Raw genomic sequence first — 16,244 nt, 5'->3', positions numbered from 1 at the left:
TCTAAAGGAAATTTACTGCCTGGTTTCCAAAATCCAACTTGCTAGCTGCCCTTAGCCCCCATCCCCTTAAACCTCTTAAAAAATGTTGCTCTCCTCCTCCTCCTCTCCTCTTGTAATTTCAATCTCCCACTCTCCTATGGCTTCTTCCTTCTGCATATAAAAGCACCTAAATCTCCTCCCTACTGAAAAACCCAACCCTTCTGCCACATCTCTCCACTACAATTCCTGTGCCTCCACTTCCTCTAAGAATTCTCTTTCTGATCTCCTGCAATTTGGATTTCTCTCTGTTCATTCTGAAACTGTGCTCACCAAAGTCTTTAGTAATCTCCTGGCTAATTCTAATGGGTTGCAATTTGTTCTCGTCCTCCTTAACCTCTTGCCTGCCAAATACTGTTTTTCTTTAATAACATTTCCAGAATCTGCCCGTTCTTATTGATCAAATACATTCATTCATTCAATCATATTTATTGAGCGCTTACTGTGTGCAGAGCACTGTACTAAGCGCTTGGAAAGTACAATTCGGCAACAAATAGAGATAATCCCTACCCAACAATGGGCTCACACTCTAGAACGGGGGGATCCATCCAATGCCACACTGGTCCAGGTGCTTGTCACATCCCATCTTGACTGCTGAATCAGCCTACTCACTGATCTCCAGTCTCTCCCCCCCCGCAGAATCATTTTTCTAATAGTCATTCTGCGCACACCTCCCAACTTCCAATGGTTATCCATTCCTCCCCACATCAAGAAGAAGTTTTTGAACACTGGCTCCTACTCACTCAGTCGTCTCTCCCCACCCTCCCTCCCCCAAATCCATTCTCTTCTCCTACTACACCCCAGCTTTATTACTCTCAAACTAAACTACTCAATGTATCTTGTTCTTGTCTCTCCCGCTGTGGACTTCTTTCTCATGCCTGCATGGAACTCCCTCCCCCTGCAAATCCATTAGACCACAGCTCTCCTCCTCTTCAAAGCCCTTCTGAAATTACATCTCTTCCAGGAGGCCTTCCCTGATTAATCTGTAATCTCCCCAGGTTATTATCTTCCAAGCGCTACTTCAGCACTTCTGTGGCATTTAAGCTTTTACATACCCCAACCACCCATAGCACTTTAAGTATATATCATTTTACTCTATTACTTCAAAATTAACTCATGAGCATATCTTCCTTTTTTCCTTTCTATCTGCAATTGCTTTTAATGTCTGTCTCCCCCACAGACTGTCTTCCATGAAGGCGGGCAGTGTGGCTTAGTAGATAGAGCACAGGCCTGGCAGTCAGAATGACCTGGGTTCTAATCCCGGCTCTGCCACATGTCTGCGGTGGGACCTTGGGCATGTCACTTAACTTCTCGGGGCCTCAGTTACTGCATCTGTAAAATGAGGATTAAGAGTGTAAGCCCCATTTGGGACAGGGTCTATGTATTTGAACTAAATAGTTCATATACAGGGACTATGTCCACCCTGATGAATTTGTATCTACTCCAGTGTTTAGAACAGTGCATGGCACATATGAGAGCTTAACAAGTACCATTATTATTATTGTCACTACTATTATTATTTTCTCTAGTGATTCTACTGTTCTTTTCCAAACACTTAGCACAGGAATTGGAACAGAGTATTTGGTCAAAAGATACTACTGATTGACTGTCTCCTACGCTGCTGATTACTCCTTTCTCCTAGAAACTTTCTGGTCTTGGTTAAACTGACACCATATCCTCCTGGTTCTCTTCCTACCTTTCGGATCCCTTCTTCTCATGTTCTTTGTATATTCTTTGTCCCCTCCTGATTTTGTAATTATGGGTGCCCTGCAAGACTCAATTCTGGATTTTCTACTCTGTTCTATAGTAATTCTCCAGGGGAATTCATCTGTTCGCATGGTTTCAACTACCTCCATTTGGCTGACTCTCAAATCTCCATCTCCATTCCTGTTCTCTCTCCTGCTTTACTGTGGTCTATTGCCCCCCTGGATTATCTCCTGACACCTTAAACTCAATATGCTGAAGACTTAGTCCTAGCAAATCCAAGCACTTATCCTATCTCACCTCAGTTACTGCATCAGCCTCCTTACTGACCTCCCTGCTTCCTGTCTCGCTCCACTCCAGTCCATACTTCACTCTGCTGTCCAGATCATTTTTCTAAAAAAAGTTCAGTCCATGTCTCCCCACTCCTCAAGAACCTCCAGTGGTTGCCCATCCACCTTTACATCAATGAGAAAATCCTTGCCCCCTCCTCCCATACATCCATGATTTATTAATACAACCCAGCCTGCACACTTTGCTCCTCTAATGCCAACCTGCTCACTGTACCTTGATCTCATCTATCTCACCTGCGACCTCTTGCCCACACCCTGCTTATGGCCTGGAATGCCCTCCCTCTTGGTAGCTGACAGATCACTCTCCCACCTTCAAACCCCTACTGAAGGTACATCTCCTCCAAGAGAGACCTTCCCCAACTACGTCCTCATTTCCCCTTCTCCCACTCCCTTCTGCCTCGCCCTTGCAGTTGCCTTTGCACACTAGAGAAGCAGCGTGGCTCAGTGGAAAGAGCGCGGGCTTGAGAGTCAGCGGTCATGGGTTCGAATCCCGGCTCAGCCACTTATCAGCTGTGTGATCTTGGGCAAGCCACTTCACTTCTCTGAGCATCACTTCCCTCATCTGGAAAATGGGGATTAAGACAGTGAGCCCCACATGGGACAACCTGATCACCTTGTATCCCCCCAGTGCTTAGAACCATGCTTCGCACATAGTAAGTGCTTAACAAATACCATCATCATTATTATTATTTATTCACCCTTCCCTCAGCCCCACAGCCCTTATGTACCTATCTGTAATTTATTGATATATATTAATGTCCCTCTCCCCGTCTAGACTGTGAGCTCGTTATGGGCAGGCACCATGTCTACCAACTCTGTGATGTTGTACTCTCCCAGGCATTGAGAATAAGCCTCTTTGCATAATAAGCTCTCAATAAATGTAATCGTTCTTCCTTTCTAAACCTCCTCCTCCTAATTTTCCCATTGTTGTCTACATCACTGACATCCTTGTCGCAGTAGCCTGCTTCCTTGAAGTCAACTTAAAAACCTCTCTGTCATTTACCTCCAGCAACTACTAGGATGTTATTTCACAGATCCACTGTTTCTGGTCCACCCATACTGGAAGGTGGACTGGTTCACCACCCTGGTTCAAGCTTTCATGACCTTCCAGCCAGATTACTGTAATAGACTTCTTTATTGGTCTCCCCACCTCTAGCTTCTCCTCTCTTCAGTCTTCTTCCAGTCAGCTTCACGTACCATCTTTTAAAATGGCCTTTGGAAGCGGGCAGGAAATGTGCCTACCAACTCTGCTGTATTGTACTCTCCCAAGCGCTTAGTACAGTGCCAAGCACTTAATAGATACCAACAGTGCAGTGGCTTTTGTAGTGCTGCCAGATGAAGTATACTTTTGATGATACTCTTCCTGTGATGGTAAACAAAGTCCCTAGCTGGCTCCAGTCCCCCTGGTGTCCTGGTTTTCAGTGTGGCTTTCCTTGCCTCCCTCTCAGCACCACAAACTCATCCACTCCATCTCAAAGTCCCCCAATGCTTCCTTCTCCCCATGACCCCTTTCCAGGCCTACTTTCATTCATTCATTCATTCAATCGTATTTACTGAGCGCTTACTGTGTGCAGAGCACTGTACTAAGCACTTGGGAAGTCCAAGTTGGCAACATATAGAGACAGTCCCTACCCAACAGTGGGCTCACAGTCTAGAAGGGGGAGACAGAGAACAAAACAAAATATATTAACAAAATAAAATAATTAGAATAAATATGTACAAATAAAATAGAGTAAAAAATTCATTCATTCACTCAATCGTATTTACTGAGCGCTTACTGTGTGCAGAGCACTGTACCAAGTGCTTGGGAAGCACAAGTCGGAAACATATAGAGACGGTCCTTACCCAACAGTGGGCTCACAGTCTAGAAGGTCACAGTCACACTTCCCCACCACTGGCTGAGCTCCTCTATTCTGCCCTAGTTCAGCCCAGTTCCCACCCCTGGCTTTGGACGGAGTGACAGGAGGGGCTGTAAAACCAGTGGACATTGTCATGTCCACTACATTAAATATAAAAAGAAAATATTAAAGGAATTATCTGGGCCAGTTAGAGGGGCTGGACTGACCTATTGGTAGGAAGGGAAGGGGTGTCTGGGGTGGGGAGTCTGGGGATGGGAGGCCTACTAAAAATGAGAAAAAAGAAAAGCAACAGTGGGGAGTAGCATGGAGGGACCTGGGAGGCAAGGACAGGGAAGCTACCCTGGAAACCAGGAAGGGTGGGGTGGTGGGACGAGGGGAGGGACTTACTCACCCATCAGGTCCGCAAATGCGGAAAGCCAAGCGCAAATCACTGCAACAGGAAGTGATTTTCGCCGGGCTGTCGTGGACTCCGGAACACATCACTCTTCTCCTTAAAAACCTCCAATGGCTACCATTTCTTCTTACATAAAGTAAAAATTCCTAACCACTAGTTCCAAGCTTTCCATCAGCTCTTTCCCTCATTCTAATAAACTTGACCTCCTTCCACGCTACCCTTCTAACTACTCCTCATTTTCAATTCAACCATTTCTGACTCATTCCTCTGACTTTCCTCCTGCATAGAATTCTCTTCCCCCCACTTCAAATCTGCTAAACCTCATTCCTGCCCCATTAAAAATCCATCTTCTCTAAGAGGCATTCCCTGAAGACTCTCTCACCTGTCTGATCATGCCACCTGATCAGACACTCTACCAAACTCATGTATGTGCCTGTTTGTTATTTAATTGGCTACTTTTCTATTAGATCATTTCAATTTTTGCTTTCACTCTCTTACCTAGGGCATATTTGGCCACTTGTGCCTCCCCCATTAGACTGCAAACACTACAAGTGTGTCTTTTGTCTTGCATGTTTCCCTGCACAGGGGTTATTGATGATACCAAGGAAAAGACACTTAGAAATGCTGAGGTGTCTCCAGGTTAACTGCATGCAAATACCCAAAGATTTATTTGGGTGTAGGAAGCAACACCTCTAGTCATTTATTCTGATTGTTTCAGAAGGTAGATGCCTTCCTTGACTTGTAGCTGATGTACCAGAGCATGCAATCTTCCCCCTTTAGAAGATTTCATTTTGACTTCTATACTAAGATGACCAGGCATCCTGCACTGTGCCATACAATCACACTCTCTTAGTTTCAGATACAGCCAGGATGGCCTCTTGGGGGACTCAGCCAAGGTAGTGGTGCAGCGACACAATAGCAGAAGTGGAGGAGAGGCTTTCCAGCCATTTCATCTCCTCTTCAGTGGCAACAGCAGCCTTTACTGTTACCACCCCTTCCATGGCTGAACTGGCCCTTCTTGGACTATCGCTTGGGAGTTACCATCATGGCTGGCTGGAATGATGTGCTTCCAGCCACACCGGAAACTCCAATGACAAGTCCAGCAAGAGCCTGTACAGCTGGGATGTTGTGGCAGGGAATGTGATGGCAGTTTGATGAATAGCCTCCATTTCTTTCTCCATCTCCCTATCTCACTCCCTCATCTCTTCTTCTTTCCCTTTCTCTCTCTCTCTCTCTCTCTCTCTCTCATGCTCTCTTGCTCTTCCCCTCTTGTGCTCTCTTGCTCTTCCCCTTCTCCCCTCTCTTTCTGTTTCTCTCTGTTTTCTCTAAAAGTAGTTGTAGTGGCATTATTGAGCACTTGTTGTTGCCTCCTTTCCTCCCTATGGAGCTGCTGCTCAAAAAGAGCTGCTCTTTTCTTGATTGCAGGGTGACTTGTTGGTCTGTGCTGGAAAGCCATGCTGGAAATTGTCTTCCATTTTTCTGCTGAGATGCAGTACTGCCTGGGTCTTTGTTTCACTGTGTGCTTAAAATGTTTCTTCTGTCCCCCTTGCTTTCAGTTTCTCAATTTATCTCACCACACATCAGTTGTTTTGGCATCCTGCTGTCATCCATTCTCATATGTTCCACCTGGCACAGGAGAACATAGTGTCAATGCTGGAAGTCTGGCTTCATTCCACAACTTTCTTGTTTGTGATCCTGTATTGTCACTTGTTATTGCGTATGGTCCATACGTTGCACTGATATAACTGCTCAAGGAGTTGAATGTGGTGCCTGGGTCTGGTCCAGATCTCATAGCCGTAGAGAAGGTTGAATCGACTCTTTACAGCTTTGTTGACCTTCAGTTTCATCTTGAGCCTGATACCCCACTGCCACCACACTCTGTTTGACAGTCTCCCAAAAGATGTGCTGGCCTTCTCGAGTCAGTTTTCTAATTCCTTGTCTATCGCTGCATTTTTGGTCACTACACTACCTGGGCAAAAACATAGTTTTTTGCGATATCATTTGTCTCTGTGCTGCCAATATACATTTTGGGGTGTGGTGAAGGCTGATACTTTACCTTAATTTTCTTTAGGTAACATCAGTCCCTAATGCCTGGACGTTTTGGTGATGCAATTTACAATCATTTGCTTGTCTTCTTGGGTGTGTGTCTCTAGGGAATCGTCTTCCGCATTGGGTAATTCTTGAATGACTGTTTCTTGGACTTCTGGGGATGCTTCTATTGTGTTGAGTTGGAAGGGTTCCCCACAGGAGCTGAAGCATATTCTAAAACTCACATCCAGATCTCTCACTGCATCATTTTTTGATGCAACAGTTGGGTAGCTAAACAGTGTGAGATTGGAACGTGTCAGGCAATGGCCCATCATGAACTTGCTTCCATACATTCTTATGTTCTCTCTCCCATAGTCCAATATAGTGGATGAGATGCCACTGTTTAGATGATGGATGCATTCACGTACGTACATCACATGGTGGTATTTGATGCATTCTTTGGCAATTGCTGTTGTGTTTGCCAATCCCTTGCAGTCTGACAACTTTCTTCCATAGGTGGGCATCACTATCAATTCTAGTGTTAAAATCACCCATAATAATTACTTTCTCCAATGTTGGTACTCCCGCGATGCATCTGTCTAAATCTTTGTAGAAACGTTCTTTATCTTCAACCTGAAAATATTGCAGGAGTAGCCAATTTTGCACTGGAAATTCATTCTTTTCATGCTATGGACCTTTTTACTTGCAAATTTAACATTTTCATTCCTGTAAAGGTGAAATCTTGATATAACAAGTATGGCTTATAAAAGGAACTTCAGAGTGAGAGAAAACAAAATCCTTATTTAATACATGGCCAGGTATATAGTCAAGGCTCTATACCAAGTGCATTTTTGAGGACTTGTATGCACTCTCTCTATATCAAGGTTTCACTTTGGTCTGAAAGAACATTAAATGAAGCCATTATTTCTAATATTTCCAATATCCTAAAGTATACTTTCTGCAGATTCAATTTGCCTGAACTCTATGACTCTTACAAGCTGGAAGTTAAACACCCGATTTAGATCTTCACAAGGACTAAATAATGAAATCAACTTCAGAGTTAAATGCACAGTGAGGGGGCAGCAGAGACACTGTTTGTCACTCCCATTCATTATTTCTTTCAAATATGTGATATACCTCAATAAATCCAGTTGCCAATGCCAAATTATTTCAGGGGTGAAGGTGAGGGGAGGTGTCCCGTTTGGAAATCTTCCTAAGCATTTGTCAATTTCTTTTAGGAAGGTGTCCTTACCTGCATACTCCCAGAGAGGATTCAAACACTGTAAACTCCTTCACTATCAATAGATCAACCAGTTAAGTTTGCCCAAGTATGGGGATCCATAAAGATGCCCATTTCTAGAACTTTTCAAGTATTAAGGTGCAGGAAAACAAAACTTTTTACTGTGATAGAAAAGTATTATTTTCCCTCCTCCCAAGGCTGATTTAACATGTTGAGCTGTTAACTGTTTATCTCAGTTTAACAGGGGTTATGAACCACTGAATGAGTACATGGAAAAAATAAACTTCCACATCTCCCCTCACATTAGGCGACTTACCTTATCTCCTTCTTCTACCTCGCAGATTTTTTCTTCAGTCGCAGGATTATAGACTGGGAATTTCTTGCCACTAACTGAATTGTGCCATTCATTGTTAATGAATATCTGTTGAGAAATAAAGATAAACAGCAGAAAATAATTCAAACTCTTGGTATCTGTAGTTATCAATAGAGTCCATGCCAAAATCATTAGCCTAGAAAATATTAAGCTCAAAATACCCCAAGTCTATTTCTACCCAAAATGTATTTGGATAATTAAGGCAGAATATGACCAAGTAAGTCTGAAGATAAGATTTATGGACACGGAGAAACAAAGGCTCAGACACTGCTGCATCCCATCTGAAAACTGGGAATCAGTTGCTAAAGAGAGTACAGCATGGTGCACTGTCATTGAGTGGAATGGCTCCCTTTGAATGAAAATTTCACATGGAAAGAGAGACGAGACAAAAGAGAAAGAAGCACCAAGCACTACAAATGTAAAGGCCAACACAACTAGTAACAGCCTTTTTGTTTGCCCAGTGTGGCCAGGACCAGAAATCCCTCACTAGCCTTTTCCACCACACACCTGGTCATAGGTGAACTTCACCATTAGGGGTGTCTTCTTCAAATACAAAGGACAATATATTATATTTTACACACACACAGTCAGCCATTTATCACCACATTCTTAGATACTACTCCAAATTTAAATTCAATCATTCATTCAATCGTATTTATTGAGTGCTTACTGTGTGCAGAGCACTGTACTAAGCGCTTGGAAAGTACAAGTCTGCAACATATAGAGATGGTCCCTACCCAACAATGGGCTCACAGTCTAGAAGGGGGAGACAGACAACAAAACAAAACATGTAGACAGGTGTCAAAATCGTCAGAACAAATTGAATTAAAGCTATATGCACATCATTAACTAAATAAATAGAATAGTAAATATGTACAAGTAAAATAAATAGAGTAATAAATCTGTACAAATGTATACAAGTGTTTTGAGGAGGGGAAGGAGGTAGGGCAGGGGGGACGGGGAGGAGGAGAAGAAAAAGGGGATTCAGTCTGGGAAGGCCTCCTGGAGGATCTGGGAATTATATTCATGACTCCTAATTCTTTACATCCCCATCTCCCAAGGATACAATACACATTGGAAGAATTAGATTCTTATCTATTCAAAGGGGATATAGCAAACAGCCACTATGTTAGTCTTAGTTGACAGGGCAAAAGCAAGCCAGAGAAAGCAATTTCCTTTCTCACTTGCTAGAGCTAGCCACAAGACTTTATCCAGCTGGGACTTAGGCATAGGAGGCTCTTTATTCCAAAAACATGTTTTTTCTAACTGAATAAATTAAGAGGATATTTTGACAGGCCGAATGACTCTGTGCAGGGCAAAACAAATCCTCATATCCAAAATTAATCTTAAATCCACATGTCTGTCAACAGCAGAACCTTTACATTCGAAGCCAAAGATGAACCTAGTGGTATGTAGTTCCAGAAAGACTACTCAAATCTGCACAGATCAACAAACAAAGGACACTGTATTACCACAAATATGGTATTACTCTTACTACTGGGTTTGTTACAATCTCATGCAATTTTATACAAAAAAACAGTGGCTACTTTTAGTACAGTCAACAGGATTAGTTAACCAGAAATTTCAAAAGCAAAGTGGGGCAAATATAGACTACCAAGAGGGAAGCAATTTGGCCTCGTGGAAAGAGTGTGGGCTTGGGAGTCAGAGGACCTGGGTTCTAACCCTGGTGCTGCCATATGTCTTCTGTGTGACTTTTGGAAAGTCACTTAACTTCTCTGGGCCCCAGTTGCCTCATCTGTAAACTGGGGATTAAGTCCCATTCTCTCCTACTTAGACTGTGAGTCCCATTTGAGGCAGGAACTGCATCCAACCTGATTAACTCGTATCTACCCCAGTTCTTAGAACAGTGCTTGACATAGTAAACACTAAATGAGTACCAACATTATTATTAATTAATTAATAATGGTATTTGTTAAACACTTACTATGTGCAAAGCACTGTTCTAAGTGGTGGGGGGATACAAGGTAATCAGATTTTCCCACGTGGGGCTCACAGTCTTAATGCCCATTTTACAGATGAGGGAACTGAGGCACAGAGAAGTGAAGTGACTTGCCCAAGGTCACACAGCTGACAAGTGGCAGAGCCGGGATTAGAACCCATGACCTCTGACTCCCATCCCAGGCTCTTTCCACTGAGCCACACTGCTTCTCTATAATAATGGTATTTATTAAGTGCTTACTATGTGCCAAGCACTGTTCTAAGTGCTGGGGGTGGGGGATACAAGGTAATCAGATTGTTCCACATGGGGCTCACAGTCTTAATCCTCATTTTACAGATGAGGTAACTGAGGCACAGAGAAGTTAAGTGACTTGCCCAAAGTCACACAGCTGACAAGTGGTGGAACCGAGATTAGAACCCATGACTTCTGACTCCCAAGCCCATGCTCTTTCCACTGAGCCACACTGAGCCACACTGCTTCTAAATAATAATAATAATATATACATGTATATATTATTATTTAGGATTGAGATTTATTTACAAAATAGCAATCTAATCAGGAAGTGCCATCTTGAGGGAACAAAATGATGATGGTGATGAGGATGATAATGATGATGAAGTTGTTTCCTGTCAAGAATGATGCATATTATTATTTTATTATTATTTGTCATTCTCATTCTTTCATCTCTGCCATTCTTTCAGTCATATTCTGGTTGGGCAAAATACAGATTCCCCAGCGGGTATTGAAGATGGTGCATTGGCTCAAAATTTGTTGAAAAACCAAAATGCTGGATTAGTGGAAAAGTGGCCATTCTGAAAGGATTTAGATTTAAAGGATTTAATTCTGGGTTCTTTGGCATTGTTTCTCTTTGATTTCCAATGTAAGCCCTGTGTAAGGCATACTACAAACTACCTTCTAGGAAATCTTTCCTGACTAATCCCCCTGCTGTCCTTGTGCATGATCCACAATTGCCTCTTCTGCTCTTATCTACATAAATGTACAACCATGGACATTTTCCTATGATTTATGCTGTTGCTCTTTATCAATCAATCAGTGGTATTTATTGAGCACTTACTATGTGCAGTGTATTTTACTAAACACTTGGAAGGGTACGATGCAACAGAATTAGACACATTCTCTGCCCATAACGAGCTTAAAGTCTATCAATCAATCAATCAATCAGTGTTATTTATTAAGTGGTAACTGTGTGCAGGGCCCTGTATTAAGCACTTGGGAGAGTACAGTATAACAGAGTTGGCAGAAATGTCCCCTGCCCTCAAAGAACTTCTTTCTTGCTGTTCATGTTTTCTCTCTAATTATACATCTAGACGGTGAGCCCATTGTTGGGTAGAGATTGTCTCTATTTGTTGCTGAATTGTACTTTCCAAGCACTTAGTACAGTGCTCTGCACACATTAAGCACTCACTAAATACGATTGAATGAATGAATAAATTAAATTCTTGTAATTTCCATTAATGCTCTGTCCTGTGTTTTGGTAGGTAAGACCCCAAACCAAACCAGCTGTCTTAGAAGTGCAACAAGCTGGTTCCAGAGATACTAGAGCAAGACAGTGGCTTATAGGAAGGGAAAAAGTGTTGATAGAGTAAGGTCAATGGGTAAATGGATATGGTAAAAACATGGCAGGAGTTTCATTGTTTTGTGACTCTCTACCTTCTCTCTCTCAGGGCTGTGCTTCTATTTTCTCTTTCCTTACTCCTCCTCTTCATGCACCTTACCACTCCCTCACACACTTGGACAATTACTACCATCTTCTGTGACCTCCAACTCTTATAACACTCTTCACTGCCCCATCCTGGACTTAAAAGAATCTGGTTACTTTATGCATTGCACAAAGTAGACACCCAAAAACGTGATTGGTATTGATGGTTTCATAATAGGCCCACATCTCTTCTCTCCTCAAAAACCTCTGCTGGCTTCCTGGGTCTCTCAACATCAAACAAAAACTCCTCATCCTTGGCTTCAAGACCATACAATAATTCACCCCATCTCACCTATCTGCTTTTTACCTGCTCTTCCCCAGTTTGCTCTATTTGTTTCACCCAAGTTGACCTTCTACCTATACCTCTCAATTCTCCCACCTCCATCCCCTTCCTGAATTTTTAGCCTTGGCTTGGAATTCCTTCCCCTCCAAGTCCAATAGACCACAGCAATCTCCACATACAAAGTCGTCCTAAAATCTCACTTCCTCCAGCAAATTTTCCCTGATGAATTCCCAGCATCCTGTCATATTAACCCATAAACCATCCTTAGCATTTAGGGACTTCCTTCATCTGTCCTAAGCACTGTTGTATATATGCTTGTTCAATTAGTTATCTTTTTTATGGTATTTGTTAAGCACTTATATGGCTAGCATTGTACAAAACACTGGGGTAGATACGAGATAATCAGGTTGGACATCCCTGTCCCAAATGGGGCTCACAGTTTTAGTAGGATTTAATCCCAATTTTACAGATGTGGAAATTGAGGCACAGAAAAGTTAAGTGACTTGCCCAAGATCATCAGGCAGATAAGCCTGGTCAATATTTGTTATGTCTGTCTCCTCCATTAGAGTATAAGCTCCTTATGGTCAGAAAATATGTCACTTCTTTGTGTTGTATTTTCCCAAGTACTTAGTATAGTGCATTGCACCAAGTGGGTGTTCAATGAATACCATTACTACTACTACCTGTGTGAACTAAGTAGAATATAGAGAAGCCAAATTGTTGATTTATTCCATTGATACGCTTTAAGGAATGACAGGAGACAAATGCAGGCTAAGCTTGCCTAAAATTGGCACAGTTGAAATCTTTAATGATTTGGTGGAGGATTTAATGAGACAATTAAGCGACCTTCAAAAAGTAAGTGGTGAAAGATGTAAAGTATACCAATGGTGAACTTCTGACTGGAGATATGACTGCCCTGATTGTACACCTTTCAGTATCCTTCACACTAGACTGACAAGGGGCTGCCAGATCATTTCCAAGTCAACATTCAAACACTGAGTGTGTTCAAATTAAAAGCCACAAATCTGTGTGGTTGAGTTTGGTCTGTCTTTGGAAGTCCACTCTCATTTGATTCAAGTGACCGGAAACAGACTCCCCTTGGAGGGTTGGGGACTGAGTGAGGAGAGAGAAAGAAAAGAAAGGGAAGAGTAACAATGGGGAGATGAGGGGCAGCTTTTTCCTTAAAACACATTTCCCCTGCAAATCTGACAAAATGAAAGGTGAAGTTTACAAAGATTGCTTTATGCCTGCTGCCTGATTTTCTTTAGCTCCGTCTCATTTTCTTTTAGGTGTTGGGATTGGGATAATTTGCTGCTCTAATTTATCTGCACTATATTCTGAATATACGTTAGGCTTCTCTTCCTTGCTAGACCCCTTTCCAGGGATGTAGACTTTACAATACTTATGTACATCTGGGTTCATGATCTGGGCAGACATCTAGAGTGTACCCAGAATCCCCCTTTGGAGATTAAGATAAATAAATTTCCTGTGGACCATCAGCACTAGCCCCAAACGATGAGACAGGCTTATCCAGCATCATTACAAGGTCTCAAAACAATCGCAAAAGCATGCCAAATCACCAGGAACTGCTTTGCATATTCAGTTCTAACCTTTAGAAAGGAAGAACAGCATGTGCCGAATCTCAGTTTCGATACTGGCAAACAAGCATGAAAACACAATGGGAACACCAAGGTGCCTAGTCAAAGAAAAATGTTTACTTGATTTAGAAGACAGCAGATATTTTAAACCATCTATGTCAGATTTTTAATCCCTATAATCTTTGTAGTAAGGTCACTAATTAGAATTTGAATCACTCAGATAGTGAAATGTTTTTCTCTGTATTACGGGGTCATTAACTGTCAAGGCAAAACATTATTGGGGAAAAACCATCAGAGGAGTTTGATGCCAACTACTTGTTCATAGATAAATAGGTTTAAAGAAATATATTTCACCAGCCAGGGACATATCTGATTACTTTGGCAAACACTGCATGCAGTCTGGCCTAGTGGAAAGAGCATGGGCTCACCTCCTCCAGGAGGCCTTCCCAGACTGAGCCCCTTCCTTCCTCTCCCCCTCGTCCCCCTCTCCATCCCCCCATCTTACCTCCTTCCCTTCCCCATAGCACCTGTATATATGTATATATGGTTGTACATATTTATTACTCTATTTATTTATTTATTTATTTATTTTACTTGTACATTTCTATCCTATTTTATTTTGTTGGTATGTTTGGTTCTGTTCTCTGTCTCCCCCTTTTAGACTGTGAGCCCACTGTTGGGTAGGGACTGTCTCTATGTGTTGCCAATTTGTACTTCCCAAGCGCTTAGTACAGTGCTCTGCACATAGTAAGCGCTCAATAAATATGATTGATTGATTGACCTGGGTTCTAATCCCAGCCTCGCCACTTACCAATTGTGCAATCTTAGGCAAATCACTTAATTTCTCAGTGCCTCAGTTCCTTCATCTGAAAAATGAGAATTAAATTCCTGTTCTCCTTCCTACTAAGACTGTGAGCCCATGTGGTACCTGATTACTTTGTATCTAGCCTAGCGCTTTGTATCTAGCCTAGCGCTTGGCATATTGTAACACAGCAAATATCACAATTATTAATATCAATAATAATTATAATAAACACTCTGTCACCTTCCCCATCCTTGGCACTGAAGACATTGCACTTAGTATTTTCAAAAAGCTGTTAAAACTTACACAAGGGATTAGCAACTCAACCATGAAGCCTAGTTACCTGGATAAAGCTTTGTAGTGGTAATGAGGGTTCCTAGCTACTAGTCAGAACTCTTAACTCCCAACTAATACTCTAAGGCTTTCTGGGTCTTAATAAAAACATTAGTACTTCCTGAGCTCTTCCTCTGTGCTGAACACTGTCCGAGCACCTGAAAAAGTATGATAGAGTTAGTCAACACGGGCCCTGCCCTCGAGGAGCTTACGATAAAGCAGGAGAGACAGGCATTAAAATCCAGTTCAGGAAGGGGAAACAACGAAGACATGTACATAAGTGCTACTCCGGAGAGTACTGAAATGCCTCAACTTCTCCATCAGTAAAATAAAATTTAAATCACCTGCTTTCCTCAACTTAAAAAGTTTGGGGAAAAATAAATATATGGCCTAGTGGAGAAAGCACAAGCCTGGGTATCAGAAGGACCTGGGTTCTAATCCCAGTTCTGCCACTTGTCTGTCATATGACCTTGGGCAAGTCACTTAACTTCTCTGGGCCTCAGTTACCTCATCTGAAAAATGGGGATTAAAATGGTGATCCCCATGTGGAACATGAACTGTGTCCAACTTGATTACCTTTTATCTACTCCAACATTTAGTACAGCACCTGGTACATAGTAAGCGCTTAAAAAAAAGTGTGACCCAAGGATGGATTAAAATGCCACCTAATGGTTAATTGTATTTTGGGGAATTTCAAGTTTTCCTCTAGACTGTAAACTCATGTGGTCAGGGAATGTTTCTACTAACACTGTTATAGCATACTCTTCCAAGGGCTTAGTAAACACAGCAAGTGCTCAATACATATGATTGATTGATTGGTAAATAAAGCAGCGGGTTCTCAGATCCCCAATTTTCCTCCTCCTCTGATGGGTAGGAGGGAAGGGAAGCAGCATGGCCTAGAGGAAAGAGAATGGGTCTGGGAGTCAGGGGACTTGGGATCTAATCCCAGATTTACCACTTGCCTGCTGTGTGACCTTGGGCAAATCACTTGACTTCTTTGTTCTTTGTGCCTCACTTTTTTCAACTGTAAAATGAGGATTCAATACCTGCTCTCTCTCCTTCTTAGAGTGTGAGTCCCACATGGGGCAGAAATTATGTCCAATCTCATGATCTGAGATCTATTCCGGCATTCAGAAGAGTGCTCTCACTGCGCCTCATTCTCGCCTGTCCCACTGTCGACCCCTGGCCCACGTCCTACCCCTGGCCGGTAATGCCCTCCCTCCTCAAATCTGCCAATCACACCTCCCCACTTCAAAGCCCTACTAAAGACTCACCTTCTTCAGGAGGCCTTCCCAGACTAAGCCCCCCCTTTTCCTCAGCTCCCCCTCCACCCCCCATTGCCCTGATTCGTTCCCTTTGCTCTACCGCCTCCCCACCCCACAGCACTTGTGTATATATGTACATATCTAGAATTCTATTAATTTACATTAATGCCTGTTTACTTGTTTTGATGTGTATATATATGTATATATCTATAATTCTATTTATAGTGATGCTTGTTTACTTGTTTTGAGGTCTGTCTCCCCACTTTCAGACTGTGAGCCCATTGTGGGCAGGGATTGTC

The 16,244-nt window shown here is 42.4% G+C and overlaps 1 protein-coding gene across 1 annotated transcript in view; it reads right to left on the bottom strand.

The window, feature by feature from the left end:
- ALDH1A1 (aldehyde dehydrogenase 1 family member A1) overlaps nt 1-16,244 on the bottom strand; it is a 73,377-nt gene that overhangs the window by 44,841 nt on the left and 12,292 nt on the right. The window contains exon 2 of the mRNA XM_038769692.1: nt 7,928-8,032. Within this exon, the coding sequence (XP_038625620.1) occupies nt 7,928-8,032 (105 nt within the window). The remainder of the gene's footprint in view (nt 1-7,927; nt 8,033-16,244) is intronic.

Source organism: Tachyglossus aculeatus, chromosome X4, assembly GCF_015852505.1.
Source record: "Tachyglossus aculeatus isolate mTacAcu1 chromosome X4, mTacAcu1.pri, whole genome shotgun sequence".
In the NCBI taxonomy this organism is placed as follows: Eukaryota; Metazoa; Chordata; class Mammalia; order Monotremata; family Tachyglossidae; genus Tachyglossus; species Tachyglossus aculeatus.
This window is presented reverse-complemented; position numbering and strand designations above follow the sequence as displayed.